General features: G+C 53.8%; 3 protein-coding genes across 3 annotated transcripts; all 3 read right to left on the bottom strand.

The window, feature by feature from the left end:
• Positions 1 to 3925: 3925 nt before the first annotated feature.
• On the bottom strand, positions 3926 to 5375 carry MFIFM68171_02960 (uncharacterized protein; the record flags this gene model as incomplete). The annotated part of the gene is made up of 2 exons (XM_071058382.1): positions 3926 to 5062; positions 5154 to 5375. 2 exons carry the CDS (start codon positions 5373 to 5375, stop codon positions 3926 to 3928), a joined length of 1359 nt encoding a protein of 452 aa, XP_070914483.1.
• Positions 5376 to 9932: 4557 nt separating this feature from the next.
• On the bottom strand, positions 9933 to 11503 carry MFIFM68171_02959 (Glycoside hydrolase family 79 protein; the record flags this gene model as incomplete). Its single annotated transcript, XM_071058381.1, has 2 exons — positions 9933 to 11178; positions 11229 to 11503. 2 exons carry the CDS (start codon positions 11501 to 11503, stop codon positions 9933 to 9935), a joined length of 1521 nt encoding a protein of 506 aa, XP_070914482.1.
• A 5955-nt stretch (positions 11504 to 17458) lies between these two features.
• MFIFM68171_02958 (Rhodopsin domain-containing protein (Fragment)) lies at positions 17459 to 18740 on the bottom strand (the record flags this gene model as incomplete). Its single annotated transcript, XM_071058380.1, has 5 exons — positions 17459 to 17825; positions 17887 to 18260; positions 18307 to 18374; positions 18433 to 18469; positions 18558 to 18740. The coding sequence occupies 5 exons, from the start codon at positions 18738 to 18740 to the stop codon at positions 17459 to 17461; spliced, it is 1029 nt and encodes a 342-aa protein (XP_070914481.1).
• Between the last annotated feature and the right edge of the window lie 411 nt (positions 18741 to 19151).

Here is a 19151-nt window from a genome sequence, read left to right as displayed (position 1 = left end):
GTCTCCACTCCTGGGCCTGCAGAGCCAGGTCAGAGCCAGGGTCCGCTGCAATAATTTTTCTTCGCTCTTTGCCCGTTAGGGCATGTGCAGGTGGGCCGCACGGGTCCAACTCCGGCACAGGCCAGCCGCGGCCAACCACGGCAAGGGAACCAGCCCGGGTCCCTTGGGACACTGCCCCGGTTGCAACTTGCAGGGCATAGCGGGTGGGGGGCGCTCGTCCCCTGTCTCGCGGCCAGCCAGGAGGGTGCCGACGTTTGTGTTGGTGTTGCGTTATCCACGCCCCGGTAGGGTGCCGTTTAGCGCGAAGCTTGGACGAGACGGGCGAGGATCAGCTTTGGCGAGATGCGTCCTGCGTCTTGCGTCTGGGGGAGATGGATTTTATTCTTCGCAGCTGCGGCGTCATTGCCGAACCTCCTCCACAGACACCCCGTACACTGGTGTAGTTCGATTTAAGCGTCTTACACCACACGGGGCGGGTTTTCCAATGTGGGCTTGGGCTTCCATGGTTGGCTCGAGCTCTGTGAATACGAAGCACAGGCTTCATCGAGTCCCGTTAGAACTGTGGGACAAGAATCAGGGCCCGAGCCACGGAAGCGGTGGGAGGCGCTCGTCTGTGATTCCCCCCGTAGGTGGCGCAATGGACCCGGTGAAGCCGGCGATTTTCTGTTTCGAGGCCAGATCTCCTGCTAATAACTAACTTACCTTAATGTACACTACTGCAGCACATAATTGCCCCAACGGAGTCATCGGATTTCCTCCGCAAAACAATAGTTAGACAAGCACAGGAAAGGATCAGCCTGTCACAGTTTGTACATCATTCTTCTTACAACTAGTGTAGGTTGGGATCTTGGCTGCGTGAAGACACGGTCCCTGCCTGAAGAGCTTCCGTGGGCCTACCGCCAACAACCCATTTTCATGGTCACGATGGCTTAAAACACTGGCCATGGAAGAGAGTCGTGACGTGCTGGGTCCATTCCTGCGCAACTACCTTAGGTACGGAGCAAAGACAATGAACTACTACACTACTGTGACACCGCACGCCAATTGCCGCGCCGGACTGGGAGTCGAAGCTGACTGCAGTTTTGGCCATGCTATGCATTGATATCACATCCTTCCAGTGCCAATCGTCAGCCCCCCATTCAGCGACCTCCCTTGGCATCAGCGAAAAGTCCGCATTCGGAGGCGTTGGGAATACTTGATGCTGACTCTTTACCCCACGCTGCAGGTCCCAGATAAGATTCGCGGCTTGCGGGCCATGTTTTGCATTACGCGCACACCATCTTCAGCCAAGCTGGACACCCCGAGCTCTCCTGCTTGGCAGTGCTCCGCAACGCCGCCGAGGGCAACGTTGGGTCTTTTGCAGCTTCGAAGCGCTACCTGCCGATATTGCGAGCATCCGTTTCAATGCCAAATCGGGAAGTTTGTATGGGGGAGCGACGACGATTGTGTCATTTCTCGGCCGGGGCTGCAATTGCGGAGGAGGCCGGACGTGCGATGCCCTGAGAACGCCACGCTTGATGCTTTTGTTGTTGACGGGGCCTGCAGCGCTCATCAACCGGGCCGGTTTTGCAACTTGGAGAAACCGCTGTCGGCCTGCTTCCGACTTGGCCGGGCGGGAAACCAGTCCTAGCGCCCAGCGTGCGGAGGTTTTTGTTCAGACCCCTTCACATCTGCCCGAGCCGCAATCGTCTCCGGTAGCTCCAAAGCGCGCGATTGCCACCGACCCAACGACCTGGGAGCTTTCCGGGAGTCCATTAGCGGCCCAGGATATTGGCTCGGGGCTTCATGTTTGCTCAAGTGGCGCACGAAGAGACGTTTGCCTCAGACATCCCCTGTCCGTGACCTTGCTGCATTAGGAGGTGGGCCTCGTGCAAACTCGTATCTTTGCACAGTAACCCAGGGAAAAATGGATGGAGTGAGAAGAATTCCAGCCACGGGAAAAAGTGGGGAGAGGATTTTGTCGGTTTTGTTTAGCGTGTCGAAGTGCGCGGCATGGCTTGGTTTCTTTTTTTTTTTTTTTTTTTTTTTTTTTGCTCGCATCGGAGACGGGTTCTCACAGTCTGGGCAATCGGCACCTGCACCGACACAGACGTCTCTGGGTAATCAGTTCATGGTCAGGACGAGCATATTTAGCGTACACTGCACACGTTGATCATCCGTGACCATCAGTCGTCTGTGGTGCTGTATCATCTCGTCGACGCGTTGAGCTTTTCTGATTGCCCCCACGGGCTTGCATCTGCCATTGAAGCCGACTCTCAGGTGCTGCAGCTGTTGAGCGGGGCGGCCCAGAATCCAGTTCGTGTTTTGCTAACAGATTGCAGCACGCGAGTCGACATCTGCCGCCAGGGACCCTACCAGCCGAAGCCCTTTCCCCTTATTATCTGCGCATGCTACCCCAGCTGCATCTGGCAATCGGCCCTGCCATCCCGCGCTGGCAGAGAATATGGTATGTAATCTATCCACGCACGTGTCGGCAAGACCAAACGACGGCAGCCATCCGATAGCTTCCTGAGCATCAAGCACGTACGGACAAGAGCTGATGGCAGCATTTGGTGCCTTCCGCCCCCCCAGTGTCCGGTCCACATGGGGCCAAGGCACCATCACACGAAAACACTTCAGCTTGCTCGACTTCTCGCATCGCGAGCCCTCAGTAATGCATGCTTCATCCGGACCTAGACTTGGTCCCTCCTCTATCCGACGACCCCTCGCAGAGTGCCATCATGACACGGCAGCCCGTTCATCGGCCCGGCGGGGCAAGCTGAAGATCTCATCTGCATCCCGCGGCACACGGCATATCGGCATCTCTATGACTCGACAATTGCTGTCAAGACGGGTTACCAACGTCGTGAATCCACGGCCCGTGCTAAGTGGGTGTCACATCGTCCAGAGCATGTGCTCGACGATCGGCGAGAGAATGCCTGCTAAGCCTCGATTTGGTTGCGCGTCACGTTCTACTTGTGGGCATTTTGGACCTTTCAAGCCCGAAATGGCAGCGTTGAGACGGGAGCGGATGGGGTCCCACACTTTCCCGGAACCTAAGCTTGCCTACCTCAGTAAACACAAAGTTACTTACCCAGTCTGATATTGCGCAAGTAATTGAGCCACGTCGAGATCCCGAGCCATCCTCAAGGACGTTCAATTCCTTCTGTTAAGTGAAAGAGAAACACTTGGTGGCACCCTCTGCCGCATGGCGCCCAATAGGCGATTTTTCTTACGCCGCGATAGAAATGAGGCTCTCCGACGGGTTGGGGGTTATCAATGAGTTCCTCCAACGAACCGTCCACGTGCCACTTCAGAGACGGCCATTCTCAAAGCCCAGCCAGCAGAAGAGAAAGTCGGCGACAAGCAAAAAGGCGCAAGCCCCGCCTGACCCCTTCTGCCGATCATGGCTGGTTCCTGATGTCTGCACCGAAGAAATGCCCTAATTGGCGCCCACTTCCTTCAATTGTTGTACATACATAGTGAGCCAACCCAAAGGCTGGACCCTGGAGACCCCATTTTCCAGTTCGCAGGGCGGGTGTTCCGAGGCTACCCTGTTGATCTGGCCTCACGCCAAGTTTTAGCGGTACCCGGCGGTGATGATCGCTACTCTCATGGGATGTGGCGGCAGGTGGAGGATCAACACAAAACCTTCCCCCGATCACCGACCCCTCGAGGGACAACAAACTCGGCCGCACGTGGGCACCCAAGTGGACACCGCTGCGGATAAGTTTTGCTATTCGTCCTTCTTTTCGCAAGAGGACATTTCTTTGTCGGCAGGACTGGCCGTGTGAAATTCCATCAACCCGCACACTGATGTTCCAACCAGGTCCACATCGGCCAAACACTACTGTATGTACTAACACAGCCCACTATCGCAGTGATAAGCTATTGAGCTAGTGTACTGTAACGTCTCAGTCCCACCTTCTCCCCCCACGACGCGTAATCATTGCGGCGCGTAGACAAACGCCAGCTGGTCCATCTCATCGCCATCCTGTCCCATGAAGCCCACAATTTGCCACCCGTCCGGCGCCTGGAAGGTTGCGCAGTCGGAGGTCGCTGTGCCAGCTGCGAGGCTGCGCCCCGAGGAAGTGACCGCCTGGATGTAGAAGTTGCGGGCTTTGCCTCGCTTCTCGCCACGGCAGAGCTCCGCCTCGATCCAGTATTCGGACGGCCCCAGCGTGAGCGACACTTCGGTCCCGCCGCTGCCGCCGTGGGTGAAGCGAGTGCCGTCCACCAGTGTTAGGCCGACGCTGTCGAGCCGGGATCCGCCCCGGAATGTCAGTGTCAAAGCCTTGGGCCGGCTGAGGTTGGCGAGCGCCGGCACGTCGCTGAACCAAACGCCGTAGTCGCCTCCGAAGAAGTCGCTCTGCTGGAGGGCCGAGCCGGAGGACCACGAGAAGTCGCCAAGGACCGGGTTGTGGTCCGTGAGTATGCTCCCATCCGCCTGCAGGAACCGCTGGCTGTCGTAGCGGAAGGTATCCGCCTGGAGCGTCAGCAACGGGCTGGACCGGTAAAAGACCTTGTCGACAATCTCGCAAGCATTGTCGGCTGCTGGGTTTCCGCAGGCACTCTGGCCCGAGGGGATGGTCCCGCCGTGCTGCAGTTCAATCCATGCGTCAGTCAAGCCCGGCCCCGTCGGGTTCACACTAGCAAGCAGCGACCTGATTGCGGTGTCGCCCTCCCGGCTGTACCGGCTGTTCAAGTCACCGTAGACCAGCACCGCGTTCCCTTGGCTCCATTCGGCAATGTAAGCGGCCACTTCGTTGACGTTGGAGTTGCGGGCGTTGAAGTCGCCGTCCTCGACCCCCGCGTCGGTGTGCACGTTATAAAAGTCGGCATATACCGCGGTTGAGTTGCCGGCTGGGGCCGAGATGGCTACCCGCATGAACGTGAACCCCTTGGGGGTCAGGCAATCGAATTGGGAAGCATCCGAGCACTTGTCCCACTTGATGCGTCTGAAGTCGACCCAGTCAAAGTTGGACACGGTGTTGAGGCCAGACCCAAACGGCACGCCGCCAGACGTGGCCGTCCTAAACGGATGGTTGTCGGTACGGTAGATGTGTGCGTGGTAATTGAAGTCCTGTCGAGGGCGCGTGCCGCCAGGCGTCCGTCAGCCGCCAAGTGCCCGCCTTCGCACCGGACACACAACAACGACCCCCTGACAGACCTACCTCCTGAAGCTGGACGACATCATAGCCGTACTCGGCCAACTTGGCGCCAATTGCTGCTGCGTTGTCGGCTTTGTCTCCGAGCACTCCGTTATCGTTCAGGATCGCCGGCAGGCCAGCGACGTTCATGGCCAGGATGTTGAATGTGCCAGACGTCGCAGCCAGGACCCCATCGAGCAGCAGCGTTGCAGAGACCGCTGCGGTCAGTCTCCCAAACGGCTTCATCTTGGCACAGGATTCTCAAAAGGGCTGCGACCGGGGGTTCAGGGAGCTGGCGCACAACACTGCGCGCTTCCCCGGACAGAAGCGCCGCCCTCCTGCATTTGTATGTCGTGATCAACCTTGAACTCCCCACCATAACTAGGATTATCGGCCGCTTCGCCAAGATGTGGGAGTGGGCGGCCTTGACAGCGATTTGAGCCAAGTTGGACCCAGGAGGCGCAGTGAAAAAGCAGGAATTTGGCGAACTACAGGGGGCATGCTTACCCTCGTGCTCTCTCCTCTACTCTTACTACTTCGCTAGTTTGCATGCTGCTTCCCTGCTCAGCGACCGGTTGTCCGGTTTTGGGCTCGTGTCCCCGGCGCGATGTCACCCAACCGTTGCTCCGCGCGGGCCGGGGCATAGCCGGGTCCTGGTAAGCGTGGCTGGAGGCCGGGGATCGGAATCTCCAGTGGACGATTGCTTGCATTCTTCCGAGCTGTCGGCGTCGTCTCCCGGCCATCCCGCCGATCCGAATCGGGTCAACCTTGTGGGCGGCGCCGAATGGCTTCCGACGGCGCCAAGGCTCCGTTCCTCTGGCCTGGCCGGCAATGCATATAATTTCTAGCCTCCTTTATTCCAGCTCTCTTAATTTTGTTTTATTTTCCGTTTTCTCTTCTTGCACTTCTGTCTTCCCCGTTTCTGCCCTGTCCACTCTCCAAGAGATGAACTAACATCTCGCCGACGTCTAATCATTCCCGATTTTCCCCGCTCTTCGGGGATCGTGATCTTTGGAGGCGCACGGCCGCTGGACTCTCAGGTTCTAGAATCATTCCCTGCCCTAACTGGCAACTTTACGCCGACCTCGGTGTGAATTAAGCAGAGGTTCATACCACAACAAGGTGCATCCCGGTGGCTCCTTGATGGACCCCGGATAACTGCATTGCACTTTAAAGCCATCGCCCGGCGCATAGCTGAGGTTGAAACCAAACGCAGATGTGATAGGAGAGAACATCACACCACCTCTGTCTCAGCCCAGCCCTCCTTGGACCCGAGCCCACAAAATCTCGGGTGCACAGGAACCCGGATCTCGGGGGGGACGCCGATGGGCCGAGTGTTTGGCTCTCGGACGAGGCGATGTTTCAAGGCCAAGAATAGGCCGCCCATTAACTGGCCAGAGACACGCTGAGCAGATCACACAGCGATCCACCGAGTCCTCGGCTCGACTTTACCGTGGGGGGGCTGTTGGTTCGGTCTTTCTGACAAGCCATGGAGAGATCTAGTGCCAACTTGACGCCGAGTTGCAAGGAGCCGATTGGTTAAACCATTGGGTGTGAACAAACTTGTTCGTTGTTATTCAGAATTTAGGAGTTGCAAAGGGCTCTGCTTTCGGAGGTCAAAACGATGCCCGCTCAGGGTGCCATCCAAAGGTTGCGGTTACAACGCACCTCCGATTGCTTCTTGACGTCCCAGTGCTCAGCTCTCTTCGGTTTCTATGGGAAGATAAAACCGATGGTTGGTTGGTCGACAAAAAAAAAAAAAAAAAAAAAAAAATGCAATTTTGGACCATGGGCGCAGCATGCGCCTAGTTCTGGGCGCCCGCGTCTGAACCTTTGGCTCGGACCGGGTCCTGCAGGACTTTTGCAGACGCGAACCTGTCAAAACTAGTGGCGCTACTACTGTGGTATCGTACCGAGCAGTCTGGGGTTCCTTTTATGGCGGCCGAGAAAGGCGAGTTTCCAACAACGCTGTTGACTCGACAACCAACAGCTCATCCACATCTCTTTGCGTGCCATTGAGAGGCGCAACTCTTCGGGGCCGCGGTCCAATCCAACAACATCTCTATCATCGATATGATACGGATACGATATCGTGTTGGGCTATGATTACCGATTGGGCTTTCTTTTTATTTTTCATTTCTCTTTCGCCGTTCCGTCGCACCCGGGCCCTACAGAGTCGTGTTTCACCGGTACGGGCAGCATGTCAAAGCTGCACCCTTGCCCCTCCTCTGACGAAGTAACCTTGTATCGTTGGACTTCACACCCTTTCGGTTTTATCCTCCTTTACACTGTCCGTGCGCCCGATGTCTCGGCTATGGACGAGCAGGGACAAGGCTCGATCCCCTCATCGTTACTTTAGTAAATGCTTATTTTGGCCTTTCGCGGGGCTGGCGCATCTCGGTCTTCGGGATCAAAACTGGGACATGGGGCTCTGGATGGTTGCCAGTTGGAATTGACGGTTCGGCGACGCTGCAGCTGTCATTCAGCGCCGGCTGTCACCCTTTTCGGCTTCGGCCTGATTTGATGGGTACTCTATCTACCACGGAACCCTTTGGAGCGGCACGGTACAGTACCACATAGGTCCCAGCTGCAGAACTACCAGGTGAACTGGATTGCGCAAACAACTGTACTGTACATACCTGGATTGCCTGCTACCGGGCCGATCTCTCTCTGGTGCGCACCCTTTCACGTCGAGCTCTGGGCCCGCGTCCATCTATTGCTCCGGAATGGGCGGAATTGCAGCCGGCCGTGTGCGCCACGTTCTGATGGTGTCCCATCTACGGGTCTAGCACCCCCTCCATCAACATCACCGGTCTGCCCCTAACGGATCGGGAAATGCACCCGGACCGATTGGGCGGTTGGCTAGAAGCGGACCATAAAATACCCGCGAATGGATAATACACGCACATCTGGATGTGATGTGATGGGATGGGACACGGTTCCTGCGTCTGGTCCATATGCCCGTTTGTAGCACGAACCAGGATCGGCGATCGTCCCTAATCGGGAATGCAAATAAGGAGGGTATAATACCCGGCACGCCCCCGATGGATCGCTGTGTTGGTGGTGGTGTGGCGGGTGATGTTCTATGCCCGGAATGATCTGATCATTTTCCGGGTGTAACACACCTTCCCGTCCATCAATCGTCTCTTTTCTGGCCTTGCTTTTTCTCGTAACGGCACTGCAGGCGTCTTCAACTGCGAAGATATCAAGTGATTGCAGCGAGAGCGGAGAAGGTGGGAGGGAGGTACGGTAGACAGGGGACTGCATTCAGACCGCAGGCTCACATATTGGGGACTGGTGAGAGGGTGTGTGACGACCGGAGAGGAGCAAGGAAGCTGGGTGATATGTCGCATAACGCAGCCAAAGGTAACACACCGACATCACAGAACCAGATAATGATCACGCATGAACAGTGATGTCGGCGACGCTTCCCGGCTTCGGCATTAGTCGTCGTTGGGAGCAGAGGGCTCTAGGGCGGTTGGTGGAGCGAGGTCCCCCGTGCAAGCTGTAGGGCAACTTAGAATTGACCGTGATTCTGTACAGCGAGGTAATTAAAGCATATTCACGTCGAGGGCAATGAAAATAAGATGATCTTGAACCTGCCTACCGTGCTCTTCGACGCTGATGACCGTGAATGAACCACTTCTTAATACCGAACATGCTTAATCAGTGTATGTCTTTCAGCTTTATATCGAATAGAAACACAATGATGCTTCTCCACTCATAGGTAATGAGGTAGATAAACATCCTTGATTACAGTAACTTGGTTATTCGCTTGTTTATGGCTCGGAAGTACCTGATCCCGTTTGATCGTAATGCAATCTTGTTGGAGTATCAAGTGGAAGGAATCGAAAGCGGCTCTGAGCGCAGCAGCAGATACAGTACGCGTTTTGTTTTGACAGAAACACTTGAGCTTGGCAGCAGCTCGTCATTAAAGGTTTTAAGCCGTTGTCTCGTCATCTATACTGGAAAGATAAAGCAAGAAGTTGACGACAATACGTAAAAAGACGGCACCTGCTATGGAACGCGCCATCGTGAAGCTCAATATCAAACTTTTGCTTAACGTTGGGCCTACGCTGTGGTTCTGGCAAGGGAAAATCGGACTCCTCTGATCCGGGTTACGAGATACCGCAACCCCCATAAGCCATGAGCACGGTATTGAATGATGCTACGGTCATTCTCCCACCTTAGATATGACTGTCGTTCCCCAATGGTTATGTCTTACAATTCTTATTACTCACACACCGGTTTGGGATTCTTATAGGGTGTGCCTGCCCTCCTCCTAAGAAGGTTAGCTATTAACCAAATACATACTCAGATAACTAGTGACTCATAAAAGGACCCTCACAACAGGTCCTACCGGGGCCTGGGCAGCCTTAAACCAATGTATCTTCCACCTCACTTAGTCTACACAATGCGGGTGTTCGTGGAGTGCCTACTCCAGCGGCATATCTGCCGTTGTGGAGGTTGAGAGTTACGAGACCCGGGACCGAGACCCCGCAACCGTATCTACAACTTTGACTATCCTGTCCAACCGGCAATTGGCCTTATGGAGAGGAGGGAGCTTACCAAATAGTGTTGTTGTGATGTTTGCAAGGCACCACGCGGAAGGGTGTAGCCTACGGGCACTAGTATATAGAGAAACCGCTGAGTGTCAAGGCCGTGACTGAGCACTTGAGACTAGATCCGGTGGTACATTAGCCTTCAATTTTGGATCTTGGTGATGCCGTTACTGGACAATCCTACCAGAGGTACATGGGCGAGAAAAAGTGACTGCTTCCCATCGCAACCCTACACCCCGGCTTATTTCACATATACGATCACCGCCTCGGTATCGGGAATGACGACTTCCACCACACCCCCTGCGACCGGAAGGGTTTTCCTCTGGACCGTGCCGTGGCCGTTGCCGCGGTCCACCTGATAACTCCATTGCTGGCCGGCCCACGTGATATTCTTCCCGTTCACATCAAAGCCTCCGGCAGCCGTTCCCGCGGCGGCATGCAGCCGTCCAACTTGAACCTGGCCGACACTGCCTAGGTTCTCGAGCCGGATCTTGACCGCGTTGCGAGCGCCCTCGCCCGCATACTCGCGGAGATTGACGACGGCGATGCGGGCGAGAGTCGTCCCCTCGAACATGACATACGCACTGAGGAAGGGGCTGCCGAGATCGACATTGACCACTCCCCGGTCCCCGCTGACCGTCTTCCCGATGAAGTCGGCGACGAAGGGCAGCGAGTAGTACGGCGCCTGGACCCGAGGGCCCGGAACCGCCAACCCGGCCGCCGGGATCCACAGGCTCCGCCGCGCCTCTGGCCGTTGCACCAGCGAGACGCGACTGACGCCCAAGCTCATCGCATAGAGTTGGAAGTTGACGGACCAGAGCGTGTTCGCGAAGAAGGTCTGGACATCGTCGGTCACCCCGAGGGGCCCGCCTGTTTCGCTCAGGATGAACTTCGCGCCGGCCGTGTTGCGTGTGTACTGGATGCTGGCCGAGTAGTTCCCAAGTTTGCGCCGGAGGGCTGTGTGGTTGAGGAGGTGGTTTTGGATCCCGCGAGTCTTCCCGTCAAACTGGTAGTAATGTTCGGCGACGTATTTGACCCGGCCATCGCGATTGATTCCCGCATCGAAGACGCCCTTGACGGTGTAGGGGGCGGCGCCGGTCGACGCATGCTCGGACGCAGTGTCCAGGACCTCCCAGATTCGACCGCTGCCGACATCGACGGCCGAGGTGATGGCGTTTTTGGCGGCCTGCGCATCAGCGACGTACAGAGCCGCATTATCTTCGTACCAGTTGACCTCGTTTCCGAGGGCTATGGCATTCACCCGGGAGGCACCCAGGGCGTCGTAGGCACGCTGAATATAGGCGATGATGTTGGTGCGGTTAGGGTTGCCCTCAGTGAGCGGAGCTTGGATGGAAAAGTGGGCGGACTGAAAGCACGAGAGCGCATCAAAGTACGACTTCCCGAGGATGAAGGTCGCAGCTGAGTTACAGGGTTCCGCGACGCAATGTGCCGCTTCTTCCTGATTTGGATTGAAGGTGATAATATCTCTGCGGCTGGTCAGTTGCTATGGCACGAGCGGGTGGGTAGAGGCTCGGACCCGCTGGTTCCCCCGATTCGGATGACCGGTGGTGCGGCCATACGCGAGGCAAGCGAGGCAACGAGGTTATCGGAGAACTTGTTATTGTAGCCAGGGAGGAAGGCTGTTTCGAAGCCCACGCTAGGGAAGTCGGCGGGGACATTGAAGGCATTCGAAGGTCGCGCGGTGGGAAGCGCAATCATCCGCGTAGATGTCACAATAGCCTGGGCGGTGACTTCATGTGCAGCTAGCAGGAAGGCAGCCAGAGCCCCGGTGATTCGTGCTTTTGAAGACATTGTTGTCGGCGGTAGGGGTAGAGGAACGCTTCCAGAAGGTTGTGGGGAAGAGGGCACACCAGCAGATAATCAGAAAATAACAAACGGGGCACTGGAGATATATATTAAAATTGCGAAAAGGAGGGCCTCCATTTCCAAATGGCAACTGATCCTCACGAATTGTGGCGATGAGCTGATGTAATTAATCCATATAAATCAGGATCTCTCTTTGCTCCACAAATCCTACCTGAAACAAACCTCGCTGCGACTGCTGATCATAACAGATATCAACTGAAATCTGTAGTATAGCATAGGCCGAGTAAACCCATGGGGCATATAAATCAACTCTATTAACTATCTAAGACGGGATGATTTCGGACTGCAGGACGGGGTCTTCCTGGACTACTCTCTACAAGGGGTATTCTGTGCTAGGCTGAGGTGCTCAATCCCGACGTATGATAGTATGCTATGTATCAGAAATACCGCGGGTCTGACTGTGGGGCGTTCTGCTGTGATACAGCGGATCAAATACGCTGCGTACAACACCGCGTAAAGCTACGGTACCTCGGGCGAATCCATCGCTTCTATTTTAGGATGGGTCATGTGACCTATGCTCTGCAACGCTCATCGGACGGTAGTGGGCTTTGAATAACTACAAAAAGTCGTCTTGGCGGACGGCGACAGGGCCAATGACAGCAGTGGTGGCCTCGTTTGTGGACTGGATTGCGGCCTTCCCGCTGATGGTGTACGTGTCGCCCTGGATGTTGACCTGCAGCATCCTGGTATTGTTCCGGTAGTCGAGGTCCATTATCAAGTTATTCCAGTACGCCATACGCTTCTAGTAGGCAACGAAGTCTTGTCTCCAGCTTTCACTTCGTACCGAAGGGAAGTCCACTTGTTGGAGGCGTAAACGCCATTGCCGTCTAGCACTTGGACGGTGCTGTTCTGGGCAAGGGTCAAGAGGCAGAGCTTGATTAACGTGCGGTTAACAAACGAGACGGCAAAAGGAAGGACGTCACCGTCAATCTTCTCCAACTACTAGTTAAGGCACAATTTGGACCAGTTTTGGATCAGCCTCGGATTGATGTCCTTTTCAGATGGTTTCTGATTAAGATTCGGAAGCTATCCTTGTAGGGAAAGAGGAGAACGTCATCGACAGGTTAACCATGGTTCCGTTGGGAAGGGCACTGGGGAAGGCCTGGGTGTTCTTCACCCCGTGCTTGGAACCAAGGCTTGCAGGGCAGTTATGTCATCAATGATACCGGCGCTTCGCCGGCTCAGGTGGGGTACCTGGCTTGTCTAGGCTCGTTTCTCCTGTCTGTGATCAGTATCTTTCGAATTAGTCCTCCTTCATCTTATTAAACGTGACAGCACCTTTATTGAATCATCGAGTAAAAGCCAATTATCATCATCCAGTGAGTACCTTGTATTGCCACACTATTCAGGGACTTTGCAACAGTGTTTCAACCAGGCAGGTCTCGTCATACCGGAGGCGACTGGGTCACAAGCATGTGTTGGTGAGCTCGCCTTAAAACTGAAGGTACCTCGCCTAATTCTTCATTCACGACGGGTGCCTTGCCCGGAGCAACCGCAGGAACGTCAATGGAGGGTGGTTCTGTTGCCTTGCAATGATCCAACTTGGAGTATCCCCGCACACTACTGGAATATTGATTTGCAAGGTGGGTAGTTATGGATATTGACTTCGTCTCCGCTGCTGCCGTAATGGAGATCATGTGACAATCGTGTGACTGTTCCTACTGCGTCCACGGATGCTGTATGAGCAATAAAGCGAGGGATGGCTGGCCGAGTGTGGGCGAATTTGGGGTTTTTGTATCCGTAGCTAATTATATGGAGAGGTGCGTAGGAGGCACGGTTCCGCTAACCATAGTACACTATGTCTAGAACAAGGGATCACTGCGCTCGCTAATAGCTACGTAGGTAGGGTAATTAAGCCGTAAAGGAGGATTACTACGCCTACTGAGTAAGCGAATTTATCTGATTTCTACTCCTTTATCACCGCCTTTGCGCTACACCGTCTCCGAGAAGATGTAAAAATATATATTGAGTATAGTTAACGTATTTGATAAGCGCGTGCACCAGATAAGCGAATGCACCACTTTCTACGCGACGCGCCACCTCCCTACGCAACATCGACTTTTGATACGCAACCCAAGATGCCTACTACTTCAAATGAAGCCAGGGTGATCCTGGCCCTTGAAGCTCTTAAGAAGGACAAAAATCTAAGCCTCCGAGCTGCGGCTAAGATCTACAACGTGCACCATACAACTCTCTTACGACGACGCGACGGCAAGCCTGCACGACGCGATCTTCCAGCCAATTCGCGCAAGCTTACAGATCAAGAAGAGGAGGCTATTGTTCGATATATCGTCGAGCTGGATACGCGAGGATTTCCGCCAAGACCATATGGTATTGAAGATATGGCCAACTAACTGCTACGCGTTCGCGACGCGCCCCCTGTCGGCAAACGCTGGGCATACAACTTTGTGCAACGCTATAAAAAGATCCGAAAGCGTTGGGTACGTCGGTATGATTACTAAAGGGCTAAGTACGAGGATCTAAAGGTTATTGGCGACTGGTTTGCCCTCGTATAGAATACTAAGGCCAAGTACGGTATTGTCGATAACGATATCTATAACTTCGACGAGACGGGGTTTATAATGGGTATCATCTATGCGGGTATGGTGGTTACTACCTCGGATGGCCGTAGTAAGGCGAAGCTGGCCTAGCCTAGTAACCGTGAATAGGCGACGGTAATCCAAAGCGTTAACGTACTCGGCTGGGCTATCCCTCCGTTTATTATTTTGGCCGTGTAGTACTACCTCCTCAACTAGTATACTGAATGCGACCTCCTAGGCGAATGGCGGATTGTAACCACCGATAATAGCTGGACTACCAATAAGGTAGGCCTAGATTGGATCAAGCACTTCGACTACTATATAATACCCCGAGCAAAGAGCAAATACCGGTTATTGATCCTCGACGGCCATAAGAGCCACTACTCGACCGAATTCGAGCTCCATTACCAGAAGAACAATATTATTACACTCTATATGCCTCCGCATTCCTCTCACCTCCTCCAGCCACTCGATGTCGGCTGCTTTGGGCCGCTAAAGAAGGCGTACGGTCGCTAGGTTGAAGACTTAATGCGGATGCATATCACCTACGTGACCAAGCTTGAGTTCCTCTGTAGCTTCCGCGAAGCCTTCTTCGCCTCTATGACGGAGAAGAATATATAGGGTGGCTTCAGAGGTGCTGGCCTTGTGCCGTACGATCCAGAGAGGGTGCTTTCTAAGCTAGATATGCGGCTTCGTACGCCGATACCCTTAAACTCACGGGCCGGCACACTACAACCTTGGGTATTCCAGACGCCACATAACCCTCAACAAGCCAATGCGCAGTCAACGCTCATCAAGACTTGCATTGCCAACTACCAAAATAGCTCCCCGACGTCGATGTTGGCTGCTGTGGACCAGCTTACGAAAAGTACAACGGCTATGATGCACGAGGTGACCCTCCTTCGGTCAGAGGTTTCTGCGCTCCGTAAGGCCAACGAGGCACTAAGCAAGCGCCGGAGAGCTAAAAGAACACGCGTACAGTATAGAGGATCGCTTGCAGTACAAGATGTACAGAATCAATCAGGCTAGGAGGCCGTGGCGGGGGAGGTGGCGTAAGAAAAGGAGTAGGATGGTAGTGGTGTAGGGGGGGGTCGTACGAAGGTTCGGTGCTGTGGTGTGTGCGGCAAACCTGGCCATAATGCCCGTACGTGCTAAGAGGTTGCAGAAGGGTCTGATTCAGCTGTTTCTGATGTAATTGTAGTTGGTTCGTAGTGTTGATGTGTTGCAATTGAAGATAGTTGTTGTTGGTTGGTAGAAAGTGGTGCATTCGCTTGTCTGGTGCACTCGCTTATCAAATACAGTATAACTAGGGTAGTACAATTTCTTTCCTCATTTACTGTGTCGAACTATTACTAGCTTCGGGCTACTCAAAGTATATATAATAGATTGGAATTGCTAACGGCAACGAAGAAATGTTTCCGTTCTCATGAACTCCTTGAGCCTCTACCGCGGGTCTCCTTTCTGGCCTTCGTGGCAACTGTCGCGTTACTCTGGGTCTAATGATGTTATATCGTTTATGTGCATGTAAGCGCGGTCAATAGAGAGCTCTATGGGATTTCTATTGTACATATTGCGGAGATCCTTAGTTGATCACAAGTTTGACCGAGGTGGCTAACTCTGTGCACTTTGGGGTGGACTTGACTTTGACCACCATTGCTAAGTAAATGGGAAGAATGTGTTGAAGTCAACCGGCACCCAAAACCCGAAGAGAGTATGTTGCACAGGCTGTTGGAAGACTTGGCTCGCCCTGTGAATGAGGGAAAGGTATTGAAAAGATCATCGGGGTGTAAGTTGGTCCCTAATTAACGCACAGCCGCATTCCTCGGGTTAGGCACAGGGGGGAGAACGGTTTATGGCTGGTGTATAGGGCCGTAAATTGGAAACTGTCCAAAAACCAAACTCCGGCCAAATTTATTATTATTCTTCCTACACCGCTTTACCCAAGATAGGGTATGCTGGACCCTCTACCGCTATATACGTAGGAAAACCGTACCGTATAGGCCGGGTGAAAAACTTATATCAACAAGTGATAGGAAACAACAGTAGTAGACACCAGTTAGTTGCAAAAGAAAGGAAGACCTTACATAAGGCTCTGAAGACTACAAGTCTTCGACTTTGGATTCGTCCACCACGCTTCGGAGTCAGGAAGGAAATTCCGCGTCAGACTATATGGGTACCAGAATGTACAACCTACAAGTCCGATACCGAGTAAGCTCACAGCTTCCCAGCATCTGTGTGCCGGAGTTCCCGAATCTCTTCCTCTTCACCGAGCCAAATATCCTGCCGTCGGGCCAATCGACTCTAGTAGGCAGCGAGTGCTCGGTTGAGTCCATCCTACGGTAATCAGTCACCTAGTGAAGGAATCCACGCGGAAGAAGAGAATGAAGGTCCAAGTCACACCAAGCGCGCACAAGACTCTTCAATGATTAGGTCCAGGCAAGGATACGGGCCTCGTGTACACTGGCGAACGTGCGAAACTGGTACATTGACGGACCTTCTGGACGGAACACACTTATTTGGCCCCGGACACAGTTGGCATTCTGGTGGTCAAGGTGTGTGAGGAACCTACACTGGAGCCACTTCGAAATAGAAAGTAAAGGCTGAGCCGTGAGTGTGAAGATGATGACGTGGTTATTACGAGAAGAGCTACGAGCAGCCCAACGCGGATGACCGTGCCGAGAGGAATACGAGTGCCCGGAGATAAGATAGAGCCAACGGCCAGGTCGAGGCAGGAGAGACAGGGTTCAAGGTGCTCCTAGAGGCCCTGAGTATATTATTTTTCTTTGACCCCGCTGAAGTGTAAATCGCATTCTAAGCCTTTACCGTAGTGGTCCCTCCCGAGTCCTGGGCGAGTTACGCAGTCGAGTGGAAAACGCAATCACAGAATCCTCCCTCCCCATGTTCGACCGGAATTTAAAGGTAGGAGTATCCAGGGGGCAGGGGTTATACTGGACTGGACAGGACTATAATTGAGAGAATTGGTGGTAATGACTACTTAGATGCGCCCGAGTGGTTGGACAGTGCTGTTGCGTTGCAGACCGGAGGGGAGGGTGTCCTCTCACAAGAGGGGGGCTTATAGGCCCACTCCAGCTTTGCAGCCCTGCTCTTGCATCGCTCAGCCCTCTCACCCTCGTAGTTTGGCGGGGCATCAATATATGACGTATGGATCTCTTTTCTACGGCACCCCATGGGTTTTCTACTTGAGGGCCAAATATCGTCCGCTCCACACGTGAAGGCAAGGTTTCGCTCAATACTCCACTACCTAGAAGAGCGTAACGTAGACGAGGAGGCCATAGCTCGAAGCACCCTATGATATGTACAGCATTTTGAAGTGTGCGGTTTAGCAATCTAGATTAACGCCGTGCATTGGAAGAGCCTCCGGGTCGTCAACCAGTGGCCTCTCGCTGACGAAGCTGTTCCCTTGGTGTGCGAAGAGTCCGTCGGAGGCTGAGCCGTGCTGGACGGGCGTGGAACCTATGGTTGATTGCCGACCGTTGCTCTTCGTTTGGAATTTGCGTGATTTGAAACGTAGCTTGCACCAAAGTGTCATAACCAGCGGTTTGGTGACAAGGAGGCAGACGCAAACGATGGAGGTATTGACTTCGATAGAGGTCCAGTTGGAAATAGCGACGAAATCCCAGGTAAAATCGGGGGAGCTGAGGAGGGTTTTAATCCAAATGACCCGGAGAACGGAAACGATGCAGATCCTGCGAAGCATTAGTGCGACAAATCTTAGTGGTCGGTGTTCCTTGGAGTTAAGTGACATACAAGAGGCCCAAGGCGAATACGACAAGGAGCATAAGCTTCTGCAGTAACGGTACCGTCATGCGGAGGACGACGGGTATAGGCAACAGGAATATGAGAAAGTCCGTGCCGATGTGGAATCCAATGATGAGCCACATATAAAGAGGCCCAGTGTGGCAGCTGCCGGGAACGCTCGGGTCCCACAGCGCCTCGATTGGTATGCAAAGCGTCATGGTCGAGATGACGCCTAGCAAGTTGTAAATGACGACAATGGCAAGCACAACATAGGCAGCTCGCCGGGCATAGTCGTAGGTGAGGATCCGGACATAGAGCAAGATGATTGACATTTTGGAGCAAGCGAGGCTGAGTTGGTAGAACAGGGTGGTGATCCATGATGCCTAAGAGACTGTCAGCTAAGAATGGAATGGCGGCATAACAGCTCACCTTGCCCCAATTCACAAAGTCCTGTGGCATCAACGTCCATATGTGGCGACCTAACCCCGACTTGGCCTCTGGCAGGCATGTTAATATCCCGTACGGTACTAGTTACTAAAAGAGACGGCTACTAACGCAGAATCATGCCTACGGTACTTCCGACTGAAAAAAGCTGCATTCTCTCGTTAGCCAGCAAGTAACCTCCTCGCGTAAGGAAAAGGAAAAGGAAAAGGAAAAGGAAAAGGAAAAGGAAAAGGTACCCAGGCTGCGAGCAAGAACCAGTCCTCGGTCGCCAGCGCTCGCACTATCACCGTCCGCGTATAAAAGCGGGCGGCCAAGGTGATGGCGGCCACGGCCAACGACACCAAAGCACTGGCGATAACGATTTCCGACAGGTCGCCACCACCATGGGGGGCTCGGGTTCCACCTTGTGAAGACAACATATCATCTTCCAACCTATCAGGTCACTGTCCCCATCTCATCTCCTCAGGGAAAGAGGAATGCGAGGTGCTGGGTGCTGCCGGCAACTCCAGAGGATGTAATGGGAGGTGCGTTTTCGGACCTCTCGTAGTGCACATCGCGATACCCCTTTACCCAAAGAACTGGCTCACCGGCTTTCATGCACGGACCCGGAGGCGGGGCCTAGATGTCATAACGCTAGCTGAAGATCATCGCGCCACGGCTTCAGCGCTCGGGGTTATGTAGTAGCCCGATCAGTTGAACTTCATGGATGTATGGTGCTTTCGGCCTACCGTTCAGAGTAAGCACCGCGTCAGTTCGTTCGGTGGTTTTATTTATTTTATTTATGTTTTTTCCCCAGTCATATAGCGATCATTAATCATCTACGCTCAGGC

Source organism: Madurella fahalii (assembly GCF_045866475.1).
Source record: "Madurella fahalii IFM 68171 DNA, scaffold_2, whole genome shotgun sequence".
Taxonomy (NCBI): domain Eukaryota; kingdom Fungi; phylum Ascomycota; class Sordariomycetes; order Sordariales; genus Madurella; species Madurella fahalii.
This window is presented reverse-complemented; position numbering and strand designations above follow the sequence as displayed.